The 24,935-nt window shown below is 40.8% G+C and overlaps 1 protein-coding gene across 3 annotated transcripts in view; it reads right to left on the reverse strand.

Annotated features, from left to right (window-relative positions):
* Positions 1-5,859: 5,859 nt before the first annotated feature.
* The window catches only part of SLC36A4 (solute carrier family 36 member 4), a 105,897-nt gene continuing 86,821 nt past the window's right edge, over positions 5,860-24,935 (reverse strand). Inside the window, exon 11 of one of the 3 annotated variants that reach the window (XM_061991184.1) lies at positions 5,860-10,567. In XM_061991184.1, the coding sequence (XP_061847168.1) occupies positions 10,263-10,567 (305 nt within the window). In that variant the 3' untranslated portion in view covers positions 5,860-10,262. The remainder of the gene's footprint in view (positions 10,568-24,935) is intronic. The other 2 variants (XM_061991194.1, XM_061991175.1) reach the window with 2 other exon arrangements.

A 24,935-nucleotide genomic window follows, 5' to 3' on the forward strand; every position in this document is an offset into this window, starting at 1 on the left:
CCTCCACCGTTTCTTCATTGTTTATTTGTTTCCTGGGCAGGAATTATTTCTTGCCAAGTATTTAATGCAAAATTGGCTTCAATGTGTAATGGGAGCCACCTATCTGCTAAAGAATTTGCAACAGTCTGTCTAGACACTAAGCTGAAAACACTGCAGTTCTGAAGCAGCCATATCCTAAACAGGGTAAAACATGAAGGTGTTTGTTACTTGCCAGGAGCAGCCTCATGGGAAGGCAGCCTTTGAGAACCCTGTGAGTGCGTTTACGCAGCTATTACTCACAGATAACTGCAAAATAAATGAAAATTAAACTCACCTCTAGGTAATAAATTTACCTTTCTCAAAATTAATAACTTAGGAGAACATAAATATTTATGAGAAAGGAGGAAGAAAGACTGGAAAATAAGTCAGGTAAAACTTGCAATTTGTTGCTTTGGAGTACTGGATAATAAGCATTACAACTGACCAACTGTGAAATTTAGTCTTTTCTATCTTCAGATATTATCTTTCAGTTCCAGAGTCTTCTCTCCATTCTCCCCAGAACAGAAAGCCCAAGAAATGAGAAATAACAAAGTCTAGAAGATTTTTCACTCTTCCAGCATTTCACCAGAACTTCAGGATCTGCAGTGTCCTGCAAAGTGCTAGAGGAGAACATTCTTGATTTTAAATAACTTGAAGCATACGTGACCCAATAAAAGCACCTACTTATTCATGTTCCCACAGCTAGAAAGAAGTATACATTCTCTTCCATTATCTCCATTCATTGCAATAAAACAAGTATAAAAGTTCTGACACCCCTAGCTGAGGTTATATAAAGCAACAGAAACAGTAGTGGAACGGGATGTTTGAGACAAGAAAATACTATGTAATGGTTCCTCAAAATGATCTGCCAGAAAGCTTTGTTTTCTCATGCATGTATTTGCAAATGCCACGTGTTTTGTACATCAGCGAGAAAGAAAGAGAATCTTTATGCCAAGATCTGCAGGTGTTTGTCTGATACATGCTAAGGGCTGTGTTTGGAACCCTTGTGTTGCATTGCACTGTTTTTGCAGCACAAGCAGAAGCATTTCTCAGTGTTTCAAAACTCTAGTTAATCCTGGAGCTCCTCACATGGCTGCAGAGAGCAGTGATTATTCATGAATTAAGCAAATGAAGTGAAGCTACACTTGTAGAAATCAAAGAAGCACAGAAGCTTTAGATGCACATTATCCTTTGCTAGTTATAAATGCTCCAGACTGCCAATGGAACTATGAATCCCTATCACTAATAGAGTTTAGGAAAAATGGAGGAAAGTGGCAGCAAAAGTTTTTATGATGCTCAAACTTTCTGTTAAGAAAAAGCAGCAGAGGGAAAAACACAAATTAATGCCAGGGAGGTATTTTGTAACACAGAGCAATGACATTTGTTTATTGTATGAATGAAGCAAACAGAAAATGATGTTGCCCGCTCAAGTTTGATGGAGTTAATTGAACATAATATGACAACACCCACTTAACAGCTCACACATTGTTTTACAGGGGAGGATATATGTGTTGTATATGGAAGGCAGAAACTAATAAATATCTGTAGCTTGCAGCAAACATTGCCTGAAGGGAGCCAATCATACCCACATCTATGTATGCAGAGCACTTAACACATGCCATAATTATCTGATGGATGGTCCTTTCCTGTTTATAACTGTGTTGATATAAGCCAAGATTCTCCAAAGGAACTAGCAAACCTGGGGGTCTCCCTTGTGTGTCACGCCTTACAGGACACTGCAAAAGAGAGCCTGTGTTTCAGACAGTTCTGGGTAATTGCCCCTCCAGTTTCCATCTTTTTATAGGAATACATTATTATCCTTTGAAGTGTCTTCACTTCAAAGAAGAAAAAAACCAAGAGTTTTTTCACCTGGTTAATTGCCACAGTGAGCCTAATCCTTGCTGAAGCTGATAAAAATCTGAAGATTTCAGAGGAGGTACACTCTTGAGTGAAATTGATTTATTTATTCTCTTTGCCTACCAAGCCCAGCACCTTGTCTTCAGTGTCAGTAAGAGCTTTATTTAACCTTCTGTTCCATTTCAGAATACTGTGGTGGCTTTATACCTTTTAAACTTTTGATTCACTTTTTAAATTGAATATTACTTCTCTTGCCTTACTACCACCTCAGCTAACTAACATAACATCGAGAGGGAGAGGTAAACCATACAGTCCCAACCAAAAAAAACCCAAAAAAGAAACTATTCCACTTACAAACATCAAGAGATGTGGCAGAAAAGACTGAAATATGGCAGTCAACAACCAGTGTGAAACCAGAAGCTACACCATTTGAAGGAAAAGTCTCTAGGCAAGCCAGAGTCTTGTTTGCTACCACAGTTCACCTCACTGCAAAAAACAAACTGATCGTTTCTGCATTTATCTAAGCCCCAAAAGAAATAAACTGCACTGGGAAAACACTGTTATATCAACAAATTTTTCTGGCATTGTAATGTCTGTGAGGGATCATTTCTCAGAACTACGTGACTGTGGTAGGAAAACCAATGCCAGTCTGGCCTCCAGCAGTCCCAAGATTCATAGCCCTGCTCTGTATCAAAAATGAAGAGCTTTATCATGCAGGACATTGAGAAGGGTGATCCTACTATATTTCAATTAAGAAATTTAGCACTACATTTTAACAAAGGAAAAAAAAGTTCCATACTATTAATAAAATATCTCCAATGTGGAGGCCCAGGACCACAATTACATTTTTTTACAAGCTTCTTACAAACTGTAGCGTTGCCTGCAAAAGAAGAAAATGCCAGCATTTACAGCACAAAATCATAGAAGCATCTGGCACTGCAAGGCACGGCACATTACAGAAATAAAATGTAGCATGGCAGAAATGCGCCTGTGAAGAGGAAAGATAATCAGCTGAGCTGGCTGAAACTGATGGGAACAGAAGCTGTGTACTGAATAGAGAGGGAGGGGAATCTCAGGAAGAACAAGAGTTTGACTGATGCAGATTTTTGTGAATGAAGTAAGATCCATCAAACCTACATAGTCTGAGGCTGTGAAAAAGTAGGTGGCAAAGGTGGAGAGTTCAGAAATAGCCTGTAAAGGTCATAGAAAAGAGCTGGGGCCACTGTTGTTTGCTGCGGGATCTTCTGAACAGCAGATGTCTTGTGAGGTACAGTCTCCATGGGGTTGTCCTCACATACTTGGCTTTCTGGTTTCCAGTCTGGATCGTCCTCTCAGCTTTTTCAGCTCTTTTCAGCTGAGAAATGGCCCACATCATTCTTGATCTCCTCCTATCTCCCCAGCCCAAATGGTGTGTTTCCCAGAAGAGAGCCATGGCCTACTCTGGTGACATCTTGACTGTCTGGAGAATCAGGCCCCAGGGCACCTATAGATATGGCCAGAGTGCCACAGGGAACAACTTTGGGGTTTATCTAAGGAAGGACAATAAAGCAAGCCTTTTCTTGAGCTGTCTGTGCTGTAATCACAAGAGCACTGGTATTTTAAGGAGTTTTTATCATGGGTGCACCCTAGAGGCTTCTTTCACAGAGTCCTCGTCTGAAGAGCTCCAGGCTTTCTAAGCCAAACTTTCTATTTATGTCTCAGGATATTTCAAGGGCATGCCAGGAGATCATCTCTTCTGTCCATTGCCCTGAACAACTTTGCAGGACTTGGCAGGACATTCAGTGCCTGTATTGTAGGCAAAAATATCTTAAATTGTGAATTTAAGAGGTGGAAGATAATTAGATGTAAAAGTCTGTTTGGAGGTGAATGTCCAAAACTGAGCTTTTGAACTCTGAAGTAGAACTCTGCAGCACTGATGTCCAACCTCCCTTCTGGGTGTATGATCTGGTCAACATAGCACTGGGGGCAGTGAGACAATAACTGAGTAGGGTAAAAGCTCTCATCTCATTGTCAAATAAAACCCCATATCCAGATCCACTACAGGTTGTCACAGTCACTATGCAGGCCCATGGCCTCGTGGTTGGTTACGGTCTGTCAAGCCATGAGGGATCCCCCCAGCGATTTGGGGTGCCTGTAACCACCATGTCTGTGCTCAGAAAGCACAGAGGTCCACTGTCTGGCTGGGGACCACTGTCTCACTGTTGCATGTGATCTTTGCTGCACAATTGATAGTCTTTTATGATGATGTAGCCAGGTGGATAGATGGTGGTAGTGCAGCGGATGTGCTTTATCTCAATTTCAGTAAAGCATTTGACACTGTCTCCCACAGTATCCTCACAGCAAAACTGAGAAGGTGTGGGCTGGATGATAAGGTAGTGAGGTGTTAATGGGTTGAAAGGAAGAAGGCAGACAGTTGTGATCAATGGGGCAGGGTCTAGTTGGAGGCCTGTATCTAGTGAAGTCCCTCAGGGGTCAGTGCTGGGACCAGAACTGTTCAATATATTCATTAGTGAGCGTGATGAGGGAACAGAGGGCACTGTCAGCAGGTTTGCTAATGATACTAAACTGGAGTTTGTGGCTGACACACCAGAAGGCTGTGCTGCCATTCAACGAGACCTGGACAGGCTGGAGAGTTGGGTGGGGAGAAATCTAATGACATTCAACAAGGGCAAGTGTAGAGTCTCGCATCTGAGAAAGAAGAACCTCATGTACCAGTACAGGTTGGGGAATGAACTCTTAGAGAGTAGTGTAGGGGAAAGGGACCTGGGGGTCTTGGTGGGCAGCAGGATAAGCATGAGCCAACAATGTGTCCTCGTGGCCAAGAAGGCCAGTGGCATCCTGGGATGTATTAAATGTTCTGTGGAGAGTAGGTCAAGAGAGGTTCTCCTCCCCTTCTACTCTGCCCTCGTAGACCACATCTGGAATATTGTGTCCAGTTCTGGGCCCCTCAGTTCAAGAAGGACAGGGAGCTGCTGGAGAGAGTTCAGCACAAGGCCACTAAGATGTTTAAGGCAGTGGAGCATCTCCCTTATGATGAAAGGCTGAGGGAACTGAGGCTCTTCAGCTTGGAGGAGACTGAGGGGTGACCTCATTAATGTTTACAAATATGTAAAGGGTAGGTTGTCAGGAGGATGAAGCCAGGCTGTTCTCAATGATGGCCAAAGATAGGACAAGGGGCAATGGGTACAAGCTGAAGCATAAGAGGTTCCAAAGAAATACAAGGAAGCATTTCTTCACTGTGAGGGTGAGGAAGCACTGGAATAGGCTGCCCAGATGGGCTGTGGAGTCTCCTTCTCTGAAGACATTCCAAACCCACCTGGGTGAGTTCCTGTGTGACCTACTCGAGGTGGCCTTGCTCTAGCAGGAGGTTGGACTGGATGGTCTTTTGAGGTCCCCTTCAACCCTTAAGATTCTGTGATTCTGTGTGATTGTTAGTGTGATCTTTGTCACCACTGTAACAGAAAGGGTACATGTGGCTCAGAACCCTTCCAAGAAATTTTCCTGCTTCCCACCACGATACAGCCACGATAGCAACAGGAACTACTTTGCCTAGTTTCTTAGATAACTTCACTGAACCTGAGCACAATTTCTTATTAGCACCACTCCCAACTGAGTCCTTAAACTCCCCTCTTATTCTCATCTTTTAAAATCAGCCAACTAGGTTCAACAAAACAAGCAGAAAAGTAAGATTCTGGAACAAATTTAATCAAGGTATGTGTTTATGGTATACAAGTGCTTTGAATGAACAAAACAGAGTACAAATAACAGGCCACAGCATGATGATAAGCAGCATGACTTAGTCTAAATTTGAGAGTGAGGGACAGTGCAAGCCTTGCACTCTGAGCCAGGCATAGCAGTCACTTGCAAGAAAATTGCTTAGATGGGAGAAGAACATGTAATTTTAATAAATACATCTATAAAACATATTTATTTTTATATTAAAAATAAGAATTCCTTACTCACACTAACATGAGTTCAAGCAATTTTAATAGCAATATAGAACTTTAAGTGGCAGAGAATTCATGCTGAAAATTAGCAAAGTAACAACAAAGTTATCACATACTGGTTACCTGACAGACATATGAGTTATATGGGGTGTGGGTTCTGGAGATCTCCATTGTTTCCCCAAACCAGCTATGACTTCAGAAACTCCCTTTTGTGCAGCAGCAGTCAGTTTCTACTCTATGTCAGCACTTTTTGAATTGAGGAGTGCAGGGGCTGCACCAATCTCTGCTGGTGTTAGAAGACTTTTGGATCATTCTATGATTCTTTTTATAAACCAAGCTTTCTGCTGGACCACTCTCAAGGACGTTGGTACACTGCTTCTCTCTAAATTGTATTTATACAGGCAACTCTTATAATGGCTTGGGTGTTTTTGGATGCCTCACTGAGCAGACCTTCAAAGGGCCTCTTATTAAAATGGGGAATATAAGAACTTGTGCAAAATTAGATCTCCAAATTGGAATCCGATAATTGGTGAGAACACAAAAGCTTATGCTGCCACCTTCGCTTCCATCTACTAATTTCCAATTTACATAGAAAGTACAGAACTTGCAGTACCAATTTCTTCCATACCTAATTATCCAACACTCCATACTCAGAGTTAAGGCCAAGTCCACGCCAAATATGCAAGAGTTTGTCCAATTTACAAGGTCTGGCTTTTAGTTCGCAGCTGTCCAAATAGAAACTGGAATTTCAGTGGGATCTCCTGGCTCCCTTTGCACTTCCAGAAATTAACTTATTTACTAAAGTACCTCTAAAAAGATGCAGAAGATTTACTAGTAATGAAAAGTCAGCTCTTGTGCTTGCCTGTCTCAAGACACTCACTTGCCATTCCCTGGACAACTTCAAAGGCAAACACTGCATTAAGACAGCTATTTCTCCTAGTGATGTAGTAGCAGTGACAGGCAGGGTAACAGAGATTTAACAGGGGAATATTATTATAGTCTTTATTGACAGAAGATTTAAGTCACAGAACATTAGGCAAACCCACCCTCTTACTTGCCCAATATTTGAAGATGAACAGTTACAGACAAGAAAATGAGCCAGTTACTTATAATGCAGCTAATGATTAAATAACATTAAAACTGTTAACAATAACATACTGTAAAATATAAGTGCAAGGACAGTATATAAATACAGTAGCTTTCTGTTCCTTGTCAGGAACATAAGCCAATCACATAAATTTTTCAGTTTAATTTAGCTTGTGCTAAAGTACATTTCCATCTTAAACATATATTAACATAAACCATAGCTATTAAATCTCTCAGTTTCATTCCCTGTATCTTAACTTGCAATGTATATTACAGCACTTGAAAAGCTGAATGAAAACTCTTATTATTGAGAAGAGGTTTGTGTCAGAATTTCCTGTCTTTTAAATCTTTGGCAATGTTTCACAGGAACACTCTTATTATTCAGACTCAGTAGTTTGTTACTACCCAAAGCAAGATACTCTGATTTCTGACTCTATTTGAAAGAGCAGGCCCCTCAAATGCACTGTATGAATGGTAAAATAACAAAAATCCTACACTGTAGGAGAAAATCAACATTGAGAAAGTCAACATTGTGCAAAGCACAGTCATAAACATTCTACAGACTACAAAATACGACATTACGACACATGGCAACGCTAGCCCACTGTATGAACACACTCCTTCAGATACGGTCAGTCTGTGGCAATACTCTGCTATAAGAATCTGCTTCTGGCCAGACACAAGCATGTGTAAGGGTTTGTATTTGGGCTAAGTTATCAAAAGCTTGATGGCTAAGACTAGATTTCTCAAACCTATCAAGCTTCTAAACAAGTTCCCTTACTTTCAAGAATGCATGCTGCATTCACTTGGGTACCAAGGCCATCTGTCTAGGTTCTAGCTTGGCAACTCTCCATTGACAGTACCGTGTCAGTACTCACTTGCACCAGCCAAAAGATCACCACTAAACTCTGAACTGGCAAGTCCTTCTGCACCTGGCAGAAGCACTTTCTCAGAGCTGCTTACTCAGACACAATTGATGCAGAATGGATGATATATACGGACCTGACAGTCCTTTCTTCTCCAAACTTATTATGGGTAGAACGATACAAAACTAACAGAAAAAGTTACTTAAATTTAAATCCTATCAGTCCTACCCAGGACCATAAGTGGCGAGTGAACCCTCTCTGTCCTTGGGGATTTTGATGATGCCCTCAGTTACTTTTCTCTTCCCTACCCCACCATGACCAGAGAGGAGTGAGCAAGCAGATGCATGGTCCTTGTGCTCAGCTGGGCCATAACCACCATATTAGGGAAATACTCTGAATGGAAAACAAATGCAGATATATCTAACAGTAAATTATTCTAGCACTATAAAGCCAAATGGTAGATTACAAATGGTAGATTTCTGAGGAATATACTGAAGGTAAGTAAAATATTACATATATTTCTAATTTGCAAGAAAACAGTAGAGAGGTGTTTTTTTAGTGGGGGAATGTTACAATTAAAATATTCCTTAGAGAAAGTAGTCTCTGACACAGGAATGAGCGTGATAAATACAGTACTATTATACAAAATATAGAGTGTTTTTAGTAAACAAGATCAAAATTATAGCTTTAGTATTTAGAGTGAAAGTCATTTATGAAGCGTGAATGGAAAGTGAAATACGAGTCCTGACAATGAGAATTCTGGCAGGGGACTGAGGATGCAGGCTTGCTAAACAAAACTCATTTCTACCCAATTACTAACTTATCAACTTGCTCTTTTTTTATTCTAAAATAAACAAAAGAAGCAAAAGTCAGTAAAGGGAATGTTAGATCCTATTTAAGGCACAACATAAAATGCAAAAATAATTATTATCTATTCCAATAGAAATATGCAAGAGGCAGTCTACTCACTTCTAGCAACAGATAGAAAAAATAGACTAGTTCATACATTTGTACAGCTGAAATCAAGGATAAAGATATGGTGTAAAAATGGGTCAGGACAGCAGTTACCAAAATGTACAAAATTAAACTGCTTATCGTTCCTGATATTTTTGCATCATGAAAGTTATATTGCTCTGATAAATAACATCCTGTAACTTTTCACTCAAAATCCAAAAAGGATCTATAATTTCTTTAAAAATAATGTATTTTCACATGTATGCTCTACACCTCATATAAACTGTACCTCTCTATCAAGTACCAGTAGCTGAAAGCAAGTCCTGAGTCACTCCTTCAGACAACCTGCAGGCAGGTGGTGCACCTGAGGCAGAAAGGGCTCCAAAACAGATATCCTTGGTGCCCCATCCCCCCAGCTCACAGCGCTGGGGAATCACAAATTCTTTCACAAATAACTCACAGCTGATAGCTCTGGAAGTATGACACAAATTCTAGAAAGTTGTGTCTCATACTTTCCTTTCTCATATAGAAATGAACACTGTGAAGCTTTAAGCTGGTCTGGACAGTCAGACCTCTGTCTGGAACAGAGGTCTGGCCATGCTAAAGAGCTCATTGTACAGCAACACATCATAACAGATCATGTAAGATGGCAAGAAGGCTCCTAACGGGCTATCTTTTGGTCTAATAAAAAAAGATCCTGCCTTTACCTCTAAACCTTACTTTACAGTTTTGTCCATTACTCAGCTTAAATGTTAAGCTACTCAACATGAAAAATAAAATAAAGCTTTATGCTTACTGTCATGTAAGCAACCACTAGCAGTGAGGGCTTGGTCCTTCCAAACACTTGAAAAACTCCTTTCGGAGCCAACATGAAAAGATCGAGCAAGAATCAGAGTCATTCTGCACAGTAGACTCTAATTCCAGGCATCCCAGTTCCCAGGAACCTGAGCCAGACAACTATCCAAAAACTTTGCCACAGCAAACATTTAAGTTCTCAGCATGGAAATGAAAAACTCAAATTCTCATTTCTAAACCTATAGTGTCTCTGGTTCCCTGGGGTGTATTCACCCTGTCAAGGGCAGTCAAGGGAAGGTCTATGCATCACTGAGCTCTCACTCCAAACCTTACAACAGAGTCGGAGTGAAAACAGCAGCACACAGATTTGGTGCCTAGACCTGATGAATGGGTTGACTTCCACCATTTCTGCAGAGGAAGGCATCTTGACTTCCTTATAAAAACTTTCTTAGTTTTCCCCTCAAAAATAACCTAAAATCACATTTCCTTCCTATATTTATGCCAATATTTTACATCCTGACATCAATTCAGTTTTTCACTAGACGAGTAGAGGCTGAGAGCAAAGGGATTAATTCAGGTAGCAGTTGGGAATGAATGAAGGAAAATAACAACAGAGTGAGAAAGGGCTGCATGCTCTTTTTAAAAAAATCATTTGGAAATGGAATTTGTCCCACATGTAGGTCTGCCACCAATCTAGGATTTTTTATTGAGGAACAAAATAGTTCACAGTGCCTGGTTATTACTTGAAACCAACCAAGTTCGTAGCATTTAAATCGATAGAGATGCTCTCTGATGTGTTAGCTAGAACCGTGGATGCAGGGTAAATGATTTCTTCAACTGTCACATATGTCCCCGTTAAAAAACCAACAACACCAATGACAGCTATAAAAATGTCTTTAAATATTGTCCATAAACTTAAGTTTTCCTTGTAGAAAGTGAGGATTTCAACCAGAGGTGGCAGAATGAGTGCCAGAGTGCTGCTGCTGACGGCTCCGACAAAAGAAATCACCAGGTCCAGGCGAGGGATCAAAATTGCTACAGCACCTAAAACACACAAAGAGTAACAATGGCTTCAGGTTCAGCATCCTCATGAAACACAAATATATATCTAGTGGTTCATGCTTTTTTAAGAAGTTCTGCCAGTCACCATTTTTGCAGCTACAAGTGGTGTACAATATACAGGTTAAAGCACATATTTGAGAGTAAGATACATCTTCATGCTCATGTGAGATACTCAGATTGAATTCTGAATTTCTGCATGAGCTGGCAGAGCTTCAAGTTAAAGATAGAGTAAATAAATCTGGCCTGCAAATCATAGAGAAGTGATAAATATGAAATTGTACAGAGACATTTTACTTTTCTGGTGGTTGTTGTTGGCTTTCTAAAATGAAAGAATGAAGTTCAGAAGAGCTGGGCTGTTGCAAGCTGCTCAGGAAAGAGTGGGCAAAAATATATCACTATTAATTCTTGTACATGACTGATAATCTAAAAGTTACATAAAGTTATTAAAAATGAACCAAACCCACTGGTTACTTGTTGAGACACAGTAATTTGTCTTTTGAAAAATCTTGTCTGTACAATTGCATTCAATTTGCAAAATGCATAATTTGTAAAATGTTTAATAGTTTCCCAGTTAACTAAACAAGAACTGGGCTCTACGAAGACTCTGAACACAAGGCCCACTAAACCTTTTAGCATGGCATGGCTGATTTCACCTCCAGAAAATACAGAATCTGTCATGTCAGACCAGAATCACTTCTGGTTTTAACCCCTTTGGCTTGCAAGCCATGGCAAGGTACCCTGCTATTAGCTCATACACCAGTTTGTTATGTAATGTTTTCAGTCCTTTGAAACAGCTTTCAAAGACCAGCTGAGCACAGGCTCTATATGATCCACGGTATGTCTGTCCCTTCTCTCTTCTAGCTGTGAGACATTAGCATAAACATCCACAGCATCTGCCTACTTGCCACCTTCTATCACTTCTCATCAAGGCCAGAAAGCAATCACTGAGAAAGGGAATGAGGAAAACTGCTGTGAAAGCCACCAGCAAATCAAAACTATATTTTGGTTCTTCCATATCTCCCTCCTTTTAAGCTACATAAAAATAGACTATTTGCCTTAGAGTGAGTCCTCCATCAAGCAGATATTATGAAGACAATGGTTATGATGATAAACAAATGGAACAAAGAGGAAGGAAATTCTCATATAACACATGAGGATAAAAACAAGGCGTGCTATCAGCTTTGTAATTTCTCAGGATGAGGCTTCTGTTTGCAGAGTATCTTTGCTGTGGGCTGAATTCTGAAAATATCTGATTACAAAAGGCAACATACTCAAATTATGTTAGTGTTGATGTTCTCTACATCTTCTCAAGTGGTCATTTGGGCAGGAGATCCATGTTGTGTTTTCTGTGCAAACGTTACTTCCATGCTCTGTGCATGAATCATATCTTCTACCTTGGTTTGCAGGCAGGCAAAACAGCCCATGCAGTCCTTGGACATCAACTGGACATTGCAGAGTTATTTAGAGAACCACAATAAACCATTTTTCTCTCTTTTATAAAACATTTAATATATTCAACAATTAAAACAAGCTACAACATCTAACAAAATCTAGTATTTCAATAACAAGCTATTAATTTAAATAAATAACAAAAAATAATGCCTTCCCTGAGAGTTACACAGAGGAAACTAAACTGTGTTTTGATATGCATGTACAAAGGAATATGAGAACAAGTAAAAACCTGTTTAACTAACGCTTAATGCAAATTACCACTTAAATATTTGGGAGTAATATACAGAGCTTTGCACATTGATAGAAAAAAGATATACATATTGATGGATGCAGTTTTAGACAAAAGAATTTTAGATAAAGATCCTGATATTACATAATTGCGAATTAGAATGTTATTATTTCTGGCTAGAAATGCTAATTCACATAGAGTTTGAGGTGGTTTTGGTTTCAGCTGTTCTTTGAGACATCAAAAGACTATACAGAAGACCATTTCTTCAAAATTTATTTAGATTCAGTCTTCAAAAAAATAATTCTCTTAACCCAATTTCTTAAAAAGCATGCTTTTAAACACCAAGTCAATCTCAAAACCAATATTAAATAGAAAAAGGAACAAAGTAGAAGATAAATTGCAGTAATACTATGAGGTGACAAATTCTTCTGTCATACTGGGGAGAAAAAGAGATACAGCTTAAAGAGAGGACAACTGCACACATCATATGGTTTGGCCTTATTCCCTTTGGAATGAACAACTCTTTCATCATTATCTTCCTGCAACACACAGTATACAGAGTCAGAAAGTACTTCACATCATTTGTCCTATGCTAGCAGGAAAGACTAGGCTCGTATAGGAGATGGTTTAAATATCCTTACTCTTCACAATGACAGGTAATCCAGGATGCTGGCCTGGCACACAGGAGAGCCATAATATGCTCAGAGTGTGATGGCTGTATAATCTGACCCAACTGCTAAAACATATCTGAGACAATGGACAAAAAAACCCTGATTACTGTCCATAATGATGAAGAGAAGATATACCATGTCCTAGAAAGAGCAAAAAGGGATGCAAAACATCACTGGGAAGGATAACTTACTCAGATGATCAACAGCAACAACAGAAGTTTAATGCTTCATTCAACTGTGGTTTTGATAACACAATATTATGCTTATTACTTGTGATCATTTTGGGTGCAAAGGTTTGGCATGTAATTAGGCAAATCACAAAAAAAATCATAGAATCATAGAATGGTAGGGGTTGGAAGGGACCTTTATAGAGATCATCTAGTCCAACCTCCCTCCAGAAGCAGGGTCACCTAGATCAGGTCGCATAGAAACATGTCCAGGTGGGTCTTGAAGACCTCCAAGGAAGGAGACTCCACAACCCCTCTGGGCAGCCTGTGCCAGGGCTCCCTCACCTGAACGGTGAAACAGTTTTTTTCTTATATTTAAATGTAACTTTTTGTGTTCCAATTTCATCCCATTACTCCTGTCCTGCTGCTAGATATCATAAAAAAAGGGATGCCCCAATCTCCTGACACCCATCGTTTAGATACTTATAAATATTAATAAGATCCCACATCAATCTGAGCCCCAGTTCCCCCAACAATATCATTAAGTTTTTACAGTACTAAGGGCCATTTGCTTTCTGTCAATCTGCAAGCATGCCAACATAGTACATAAATAACATCAGTTTGGCACTTAGAGAAAAAATAATTGGACTTTTACCAATGATTTACAATACACTACATATTTACAACATAGAGGTAAGAGGCAACCATATCACCACTCTGTGGGCTGACAAAGTGGATTGATCATAGTCATGGGGTGAAGTGTAACAGATGCACTCAACCATTCTCAACCAAACTCATAGTTTGGTATGTGCTGAAAAAGAAGCAAAAGCCTGGGCCATGCCCAGGCCAAGAACTCCTCTGGGAAACCCACAAAGGAGTAGACCACAGTGAGCACTGGGACAGAGGAGTCACAGGCACATCTCACTCATGGGATGCAGTCTGACTACAAGTCAACCATTTTATCCCATAAATACGACTGTCAAAGACAGCCCCTTTGAGCTCTCCCCGTAGAGCAGTGTGGTTACATGGTGGTAATCTACCTTGAGCAGAGATGTCTCTCAAGGTTGCTCCTCGAGCAACAGTATCTTTTACCAATGACAGATCACGAGATGAGACCAATTTGAGTTCTCCCTGCATGGCAACCAGACTGTACACCAGGCAACTCTCCCCTTGAGCAGGGATGCCTCTTAGAGTTAAGAGATATTACTTGTTTTGCTATAAATAAGCTGTACACACAATGAATCACTTAACAGTTATAATGTTGTGTGATTTGCTATGCTCTCTGCTTAGCTGCACTTACTTGGCACAAGTGGCTGGATTTGCTGAAGCCTTAGGCCGCTGAACACTTACTGAACATGTATCTACTTCAGCAAAACACGGCCTTTGGAGCTAATGAAAACCAGGAGACAAGGAGGCTATGACTGCCAACAGCAGCTGCAACTCAACAAGATAACGGCCTTTCTGGAGACAGAGAAGGGACTCAGTGAGGAAGAAGAAGACCCTAACAAGCTGCAGTGAGGTGGGGGTCGGTCTGTTATCCTAAGTGACAAGCAACAGAACAAGAGGAAACAGCCTCAAGTTGCGCCAGGGGAGGTTCAGGCTGGATCTGAGGAGGAATTTCTTTCCTGAAAGGGTTGTCAGGCATTGGAACGGGCTGCCCAGGGAGGTGGTGGAGTCACCATCCCTGGAGGGGTTTAAGAGACAGTTGGATGTTGCACCTAGGGAAATGGTCTAGTGGTTGATAGGGCTGGGACAAAGGCTGGACTCCATCTTAAAGGTCTCTTCCAGCTGAAATGATTCCATAAATCTATGATTCTATGATTACTGTTGGACCAAACCGTTCCAACGGTTGGTGGAGTCACCATCCCTGGAGGTGGTTTAAGAGACAGTTGGATGTTGCACCTAGGGAAATGGTCTAGTGGTTGATAGGGCTTGGCCTCCTCACCCTGTTCTGTCTGCCCCTCATTAGATCTTCAGCATTAATGTTTTTTCACTAAGCACTCCTCTTGCATGGCAAATATCCAAAGTAAACCAGGCAGTAAGACACTAAGGAAGCTCTTTATGCTGCAGGCTGCCCAGAGCTCCAACACCAAGTGATCTCCATAAAACCAGCAAGCACAGGTGCTTGGACCAGTGCATGCTGGACTACGTGCAAATGTATTTCACCATTTCATTAACTATAGTCCATAGAATCGTAAATGACATCTGGTTAGACTGTTACCTTTGAAACACTGTATTTATTAGTTTCTGCAGTACATTTATCGCTACAGATACTTTATCACACAAATTTTTTAAGGCATCCTTCAGTGAATAAACCACTGCTACATACAGCTAGATTCAACTAATGAATATAAAGCAAGCAGCAGAACTCAGTGATACTGAGCTCTAAATGGATGATCCTATACCCTTAGAGTACTAACACTATTCCCACTGCCAATCACTCTGAGACATCTGGTTCTGTGGACCCACCAGAAAGGAGTCTGGGATTCCCGGTGGGCAGCAGGATGAGCATGTGTCCTCATGGCAAAGAAGGCCAAAGGTATCCTGGGGTGGATTAGAAAGGCTGTGGGCAGTAGGTCAAGAGAGGTTCTTCTCCCTCTCTACTCTGCCCTCGTGAGACCGTATCTGGAATATTGTGTCCAGTTCTGGGCCCCTCAGTTCAAGAAGGACAGGGAGCTGCTGGAGAGAGTTCAGCACATGGCCACTAAGATGATGGAGTGGAGCATCTCCCTTATGATGAAAGGCTGAGGGAGCTGAGGCTCTTCAGTTTGAAGGACACTGAGGGGTGACCTCATTAATGCTTACAGATATGTAAAGGGCAGGTGTCAGGTGGACGGAGTCAGGCTGTTCTCAATGATAGGACAAGGGGCAATGGGTACAAGCTGGGACATAAGAGGTTCCAAAGACACATAAGAAAAGACTTCTTCACTGTAAGGGTGAGGGAGTACTGGAACAGGCTGCCCAGATGGGTTGTGGAGTCTCCTTCTCTGGAGACATTCCAAACCCACCTGGACGAGTTCCTGTGTGACCTACTCTAGGTGGTCCTGATCTGGCAGAGGGGTTGAACTAGATGATTTTTCAAAGTCCCTTCCAATCCCTGAGATCCTGTCACTCTATCTCAGCACCTCAGTAACAAACTGCAACTGTGGGATAGCTGAAGGTCTCCCAATAGCACAGGCAAAAAGTTAGTGTTTGCTCATCCAAGGACAAGCCTGGTTTTGCTATGGAAAGCAGAGGTAAGAAAAGAGTTGAGAGAGGTGACTAAACCTTGAAGAGACAGCCATGCTGTTTCTGATGCTGCTGGAAAGTCCTATTTGCCTCCACTCAATATCACCACTCTACACCCTCCAATCTTTCTCTTGGATGCAGTACGTGTATCAAGCTATGTCACAGGAAAGCAAGCAGTGATCCATAGCTACTCTGAATTGGCCTGCTTATTTTGGGCTATGAAAATGCAGAGGAGTTTGGTACAATCAGTAGCTACTCCATATGGCACCTACTATATTATTACTGACATGCTAATAAATAACTTGTGGGTTTACTGCAACATATTAAAAGTAAATAAAAAAACAATGCCCATAAAAAGGTTACAATCACACTGCAGTGGGATAACCAATGAATTTACAAAACAATGCTTTGCAACAGGCAGTATCACAAGCACAAGTTAGTTAAAGCCTGCTGTGTTGATTGATGATACAGAAAAAACAAGCTGCCAAGTACCTTGGCTTCCTGGAGAGAATCACGTGCAGTAGCAAGTTGTGGTTCAGTCCCCTGTGTTGACAGGTTTAGGCAGATTAAGTATTGAATTATGGCCTATAGTCTAAATCCATCAAAAATTCCAGTCATCTGCAGATGCTTTTAATCTTAATTTGTTGGCATTTCACCTTGGAAAGCAAAGTTCTGAGAGAGCAGTTTGCTTCATCACGTAGTAAAGCTCGACTGCCAAATGTATAGCTGCCTATAGCTCAGATCAGTGACATTCAGGTGCAGAGTCAAGTGAGCCATGTTCACTGCAGGCTGGGGCTTACTGCACAGGTCACTCTCAGCCAGATGTCTGAAACATCCACTGTAGGCTATGCATGCTAAAAAGAAGGGATCACCCTTCTTAGCATTCATTCTTTATTTTTTGTGACTCAAATAAATCAATGCCCAACATAAATACATGACTGCAGATCATAAACCTGTACAACTATATGCTGTCACAGAATCACAGAATGGCTGGGGGTGGAAGCGACCTCCAGAGGACATCTAGTCCAATCCCAATGCTGAAGCAGCTCCATCTAGATCAGGTCACACAGGAACGTGTCCAGGCAGTTTTTAAAACTTCCAGAGAGGGAGACTCCACACCCTCCCCAGGCAGCTTGTGCCAGGGCTCCCTCACCTGAACAGTGACATAGTTTTTCCTTTATGTTTAAATGGAACTTTTTGTGTTCCAGCTTCATCCCATTACCCCTTGTCCTGTCACTGGACACTAGAGAAAAAAGTGACGCCTCAACCTCCTGACATCGACCATTTAGATACTTGTAAATATTAATGAGGTTCCCCCTCAGTTTCCCCTTCTCCAGGCTGAACAGCTCCAGTCCCCGCAGCCTTTCCTCATATGGAAGATGCTCCAGTCCCCTGATTATCTGGGTGACTGTCCTATAGTTATGATTTTCACAGAGCTCACCATCATCTTTTCAATTTGGTTACAGATGGAAAACAATAACCTAATGCTTTCAGTAGTTACACAGGGATATGGCTACTGAGGTTCAATGCTCTTCTCGAGGGACTGAGGTTTAAATCCCACTTTGAGTGTCTCAAGCACTGATCTGTGGTCTTCATCTACATTTTTTTTTTCCTTAAAAATACTGATATTAATTAAATCACCTAAAGAAGTTTTTTAAAAAGTTAGCTCCACTCTTGATTCAGCAGATTATTCAAGATATGTCTCTTTTCTTTAAAAAAAAAAAAATCCTTAAATTGTTCATTCACTAGAGTTTTGTCATCAGAAGTCTCAGATTTTCTGCAGGGTTATTAAAACACGACTGGGAGGACTGGCTGATTCCCCAGAGGCTGTGCTGCCATTCAGCGGGATCTCGACCAGCCTGAGAGGTGGACAGAGGAACCTCATGAGGTTCAACAAGGACAAGTGCAGAGTCCTGCATCTGGGAAGGAACAACCCCATGTACCAGTACAGGCTGGGGATTGACCTGCTGGAGAGCAGCTCTGCAGAGAGAGACCTGGGAGTCCTGTTTGACAATAAATTTAACATGAGCCAGCAATGTGCCCTCATGGCCAAGAAGGCCAATGGCATCCTGGGATGCATCAAGAAGAGTGTGGCCAGCAGGTCAAGGTATGTTCTCCTCTCTCTCTACTCTGCCCTGGTGAGGCCTCATCTGGAGTCCTGTGTCCAGTTCTGGGCTCCCCAGCTCAAGAGGGACAAAGAACTTCTGGAGAGAGTCCAGTGGGGGTCTACAAAGCTGATGAGGGGACTGGATCATCTTTCCAGGCCGTTTAGCCTGGAGGAGACTGAGAGAGGACCTTATCAATTCTTCTAAATACTTAAAGGGCAGGTGTCAAGATAACAGGGCCAATCTTTCTTCTGTAGTGACAGGACAAGGGGTAACAGGCACAAGCTGGAATACAGAAGTTCCACCTGAACATGATGAAAAACTACTTTCTGTAAGGGTAAGGAAGCCCTGGCACAGGCTGCCCAGAGAGGCTGTGGAGTCTCCTTCTCCAGAGATTTTCAAAATCCACCTGTTACAATCAAATTTTTACTAAAGAACGAAGGAGTCTAATTTACTGCCCTATAACAGTCCACATAAAACAGCATGCAGTCTTCATTTCAAGAAATTTTCTGTTAAAAACAGTGCTCATATGAGCCAGAGATTTGTCAGACCTGCCTAGCATGTAGTCATAGGATATAGGTTGCTCAGAAACAATAACACACCAAACAAGTACTTATCTGAGAAGGAAAGACAGTAAAGAAGCAGAAGGCATCTTCATGGACTCTTGACTGGAAAATTAACATTTTTGCAGTCTAACAGGAGACAAGCAGTGCAGTTGGTCTAAAGAAATTGTTAATGAAACTGATTTTAAACACTGTAAAAATACCAGAACAAGGTGATCTCTCAAACAAGTTTATGGCTGAAATGTTTGAGATTGTATGTCCTCTAATTCTGTATCTCCGTGAAGTCACCATATCCTTAGAAATAAAACTTTTAATCAGTGCATGGAAACATCAGCATGTTTAACTCACATGGAACTGTTCAATATCTTTGAGCATATCCCTTCCTCTCCCCATACCTTGGCTTCCTTATCTGCAAGATGACAACAGTGAATTCATTCGTAAGGTACTTAGACAGTGACAGATAAAAAACAATACAAAATAACAAACTTCAGTATCATTGCTGTAGCTGTTAGAGCTTTTATACTTACACTGGAACTCTGATATCAGAGGCCATTGCCCTTAATTGTCCTTGTGCCTACTCAATAAATAGTAAATAGGGAACCGAGCTGATGTTATGTGATCAGACATCTTCTTTTGGGGTATCCTCAAATACTTTGCATCCTGTTTTATGGATTGTTTTCTTCCTATACTAGACTCTACCACAACCCTTTGGTAACGCTTTGAAGTGGGCAGTGATTACGTGTAAATATACATGATAAAGCAGTGTGAACTTCCACAGGACAAAAGGCAATACTAAACATCAAGCACAAGATATTACTGTTCTGTAACACCATTTTACAACCAGCAGGCATTACAACCATTGCTGCCAACATCCTTTTTCACAGATGAAAAAGTCCGTTACCTAAATTAAAAATGGTGTCTCCTGCTAGTGTTCCAAGGAAAGATGCAGAAACCTGGCATGTCAAGTCAGTGCTTCCAGTTATAGTTCATCTGAGACGTGTGAAGGACGGTGCTGATGTCTATCCTATAGTTCTTTATTAAATAATCACTATCTAACTTTCCTCAGGTAAAAAAACACAATACTTTTTTTCCCCAACAGTTACTGCTGAGCTAATGTTTAAACTCATTCTCCTTTTTTTTTTTTTTTAAATGAAAAAGTGTCTGAGAAGGCAAGCTTTCAAAGAAAATTCATGGAGTAAACTTTAATTTAAATTAGGTATTATGTTTTTTTTCATGATCTAAACTACTCTGTTACCCCAAAGTTCAATGTCATCACAAAAGAACACATGAAAGAAGACATAGAACATAGGTATTGACTTCAACTCATCTGTTTCAGCATGGGCTCAGATGCAGCTTCCAGAGAATATTCTCCCTTGAACTTTAAAAAAGTAATGTGGTTGAGTACTGAAGGAGAAAAGCCTTTATGAGAAAACTTCTGAAGAACACAAGACAATTCAGACAGTCCCTCAAATCCTGGCCCTCTGGGACAAAAGCCCACATGAGGAGCTGATTTTCTGCTATGGACATCCACGAGTGCTATCACTGTAATCCCTCTATTCACACAAATCTATGCAATCCTGAATTTTATCACCTCCTCATTTATGCCCCTTCCAGACCCTGAAACAAAGATCTATTTTCATGGTGCTTAATATTTTCCTGTAGAGACCAGCCCAATATCCACATATCAGAAAAGTCAAGCTTGCCAGCTTCCATTTCTCAGGACAGTGCCATGCATCAAGTCAGAGAACAGCCTGGGAAATAAGTAACATCCTCCCTCTTTTTAAACCCATGTCAGAGAAAATGTGAAATACAAAGGGTGTAAGATCAAAACGATTCCCTAGCTGAGTCCCCTGATATCCTAGACTGTGTGTTACATGTTGACACATTCACTGACAGATGCAACACAAATGGTCTAGTTGGAGACCTGTATCTAGTGGAGTCCCTCAGGGTTCGGTGCTGGGACCAGTACTGTTCAATACATTCATTAAAGATCTTGATGAGGAAACAGAGGGCACTGTCAGCAAGTTTGCTGAGGATACTAAACTGGGGGGAGTGGCTGACACACCAGAAGGCTGTGCTGCCATTCAACAAGATCTGAACAGGCTGGAGGGTTGGGTGGGGAGTATGGCATAATTACCTAAGTGGCCTGGAAATGAAAACTTATATTAGAACATATTAAAAATCAGCATTGTTCATCATTTAAGGAAAGGTATAAAACCAAGAAGGCTTATAGGGTGGATACAGCTGCTGCTGCTATATGAGGAATCCACAAAGCAGCAATTCTCTGCAAATACCATGGAGTGTGGAGCAGAGTGGAGGCTCTGTGGTCAGACTCTGTGACGATACATGGGAATGAGATGGTCCTCTAGAACTGATAAGCAGCACTTTTGGTACCCTGAGCCAATGGTCTGTCAAATCGTGACAAAATGCAGTCCTTAGTTCAAACTTTGCTCATTTTAATGCCATCTTAATATTAAAACACACCTCCATCTCAAAGGCTACCCACCTCCAAGGTGCAACCACTCGAGTCTGTGCCCTGAATTGTTTGTAAGCTATACCTTTAAATGCAAAGCGAGAGAATTTTTCACCAATTGTAATAAAGGTATTTATGACTACAGTCACTCAAACTCCACCCTGAAGGTGAAAAAAGGTATAAAATGGTTAAAGAAAAACTGAGTGTTGGGGCGAAGACACCATCATGAACAAGTCAGGGAAGCTCCCTCACAGACTGCCTCTGACCCAGGGGATCAGCTGATGAATAAGCCTCTCTTTCTCCCCTCCTTGGGGCACCTTGGGTGAGACTTAAACTGAATAATTGCTCTCTAACTTTTATAGCCAGGCTGTACTTTGTAACGTCACGTACTGCTTCTGCAGACAGTCACTGGCACAAGCAATCCATAAGAACCTGTGTATCTGTTGCATGAATAAAACTGCACTGTTTAGATAGCCAGTTGTCACAGTTTCACGGAATCATAGAATGGTAGGGTTGAAAGGGACCTTTAAAGATCAACTACTCTAACTCCCCTGCAGAAGCAGGGTCACCTAGATCAGGTCACATAGGAACATGTCCAGGTGGGTCTTGAAGACCTCCAAGGAAGGAGAATCCACACCCTCCGTGGGCAGCCTGTTCCACTGCTCCATCACCTGAACAATGAAATAGTTTTCCTTTTGTTTAAATTAAACTTTTTGTGTTCCAGCTTCATCTCATTACCCCTTGTCCTGTTGCTAGATACCATTGAAAAATGGGATGTCCCAACCTCCTGACACCCACCCTTTAGATATTTGTAAATGTTAATAAGATCTCTCCTCGGTCTCCTCTTCTCCAGACTAAACAGCCCCAATTCCTGCAGCCTTCCCGTGTGCTGGACTCTATCCAGAAGTTCTCTTAAGTCTGCCCTGACATTTTAGAGCTGTATACTGTTATTATGACAAGTGATCTTTAAAGTCCTAACTCTGCAGCAGGCTGGTGAAGTCATTATAAGGAAGTCACAAAGGACTTCTCCCTCATACAGTTCCATCTGTATCTCAGATTTAAAGTTAACTTTGCTGCCCATTATATACAGCAAGGTTAGGGAAACTGAAACAAAATAAAAATCTTTACATGATTAATTTTGACCAATTGGAGTTCAGAAGACACAACAAGCTGCTACCACCCAGCAATTGCTCTTCAATGCTTTATAAAACAAGTGAGATATTTGAAAGCCTGTTGTGAGGACTGGCTTATCAAGCTACCGATCATGAATAACACTAAGGCCTCATTAATATTTTAGCTTTTATGCTTATTTGAAGCACTAGCAAAGGAACTGCCTGAAGTGACTAATTCCAGCTATGAAGCAATTTTTTAAGAAGCAATTTGAAGCAAAGCAGTGTTTCACTTTTATCAAAAATAAAAAGCAGCACCAAGATGCCAATATACAAACTGACTGAAAAGTTACACTTTGATGGCCCTGAGTATTTTCTTTTTTGCTAGTTGTTTTCAATATGCAGTTAAAAGAGCTCTCAAATATTTTCAAGTAATGCTTTGACTACTTTTATCCTCTGCAATCTTGAAAAGGTTTACTTGCAATCTGCATATCATTTCTACCATCTTAAAAGAAAAACTCTGTACATTCATCTTTCTCCAAAATTATTTATATGCACAAGGAAAAATTATAACAATATTCTGAAAATTAAGGTTTTGTCTAATTAAAAGTCTGCATTTAGGACCTCTTGCTAGTTCAACCCAACCTTTGCAGCAGATGTCCTGCTGGGGGTCATTTCAAGACTTCAGATCAATTTCTGGGGTTTTTTTCACTCAATATACATTAATAATTTTGACTATCACTCTTAAAGTTGGATAAAATCTTACCTAAAAGCCCTTTGTTGGCTGAGTGATATTCAGAGCACCACATACACATAAAACATAGAAGTGTGTGTCAGTTCTCCAGTGAACTTTCTGCTTGGACAGCGTCTACAGCAAGGAAGTCACTTGACCACAGTTTGCCTCTACTACAGTGGAGTATTTTGCTGCTCTACTTAGAAGTAGGAAAAATAATTACCACTAGAAAATTCAAGCAAAACATCAGCAATCTGTAAACATAGAATGTACCCAGATATGTTTAGCTGAGTCATTTCCTTCTTGCTCAGTAGTCAAGTATTTTCATATGCTACGTCAGTGGCACATTAAAGACATTAAAACCTCTGCACGTCATTGCCTGGAACGTTTTCCTAATCAGTTAGCTCTGCTAGTTAGACCACATTTTTTCTACAGGTTTATTGTGATCACAGCATAGCAAAAGAGAAATGAAATCTCATAGACCATACCTGGAGTATGATTGTCCTTTTGACTTGTTTCCTTGTTTGAGTTAAAAAGCAATACTCCAAAGGAGATATGGCTTATGTATATAAGTTGCAAAGATTGCTATCATCTCTCAGTATTTTGCTCCATATTTTACATACATTTGTGAAGGCAAAGAAGCACTTTCCATGTTTCTGACGATGATTTTCAGTTTCCTTGCCTCAGATTACTTTGATCCTCAATTGCATGCATTTCCTTGCCTAGTAACGTGCTTGATAGGCCTTATTTATAGCATGTATCTGAAAACAACTTGGAATTGTATTTAAACGACTTTCAACAGTATATTAAGTAACATCTTAAGTGTCCTCATTAAGTACTTGACAGATTTAATTGTCAATTAGAGGAATTTATTTGAGCAAATATTGCTTAGCTGGTTTTGCCTCATTTTTTTTGTACCCGCTTTTTCTCAAAGTTGAACTACTCCTTAACTAAAATGTTTACCTTTATTGAACTCAGCTCCTCAGCAGGAGAGGACATTGTTAGGCAATTTCTTCACTGTGAGGGTGACAGAAAACTGGAACAGGCTGCCCAGATGAGTCTTCTTCTCGGGAGACATTCAAAACCCATCTGGATGAGTTCCTGTGTGACCTACTCTAAGTGGTCCTGCTCTGGCAGGGGAGTTGGACTAGATGATCTTTCAAGGTCCCTTCCAGCCCTTTAGACTCAGTGGATTCTGTTATCTTCCAACTTACTAATTAGACTTCATGTCTCTACTGGGTATGTAAATGTCCTGTCTGCAAGGAGGAAAATTAATTAAGGGATTCACTGGCTATGCCATCCCTCTTTTAAGCCAGAGCCACAGGGAAGACCACTTAACCATCACTCTAGCCTGACTGGGTGCCACTAAAGGTACAGATATGACTTTGTAATAAAGGGAAAACTATTTGTGATAAATGCCAATGGAATTAGGGAGAAGTAAGAAAGCTGAGCTTCCATTCCCTTAAGCTATGCTCATAAGGGGATACTACAAGAAGCAGCAATCAATTCAGCAGCACAACAGGATGTAATGAGACACACCAGCCCCAGGGAGAATTCTCATGTCTAAAATTCCTGGGATTTTACCAAGAAAACTCTTCAGACTTAATTTTCTCTTATGCA

The sequence above is a fragment of the Colius striatus genome, chromosome 1 (genome assembly GCF_028858725.1).
Source record: "Colius striatus isolate bColStr4 chromosome 1, bColStr4.1.hap1, whole genome shotgun sequence".
NCBI lineage: Eukaryota > Metazoa > Chordata > Aves > Coliiformes > Coliidae > Colius > Colius striatus.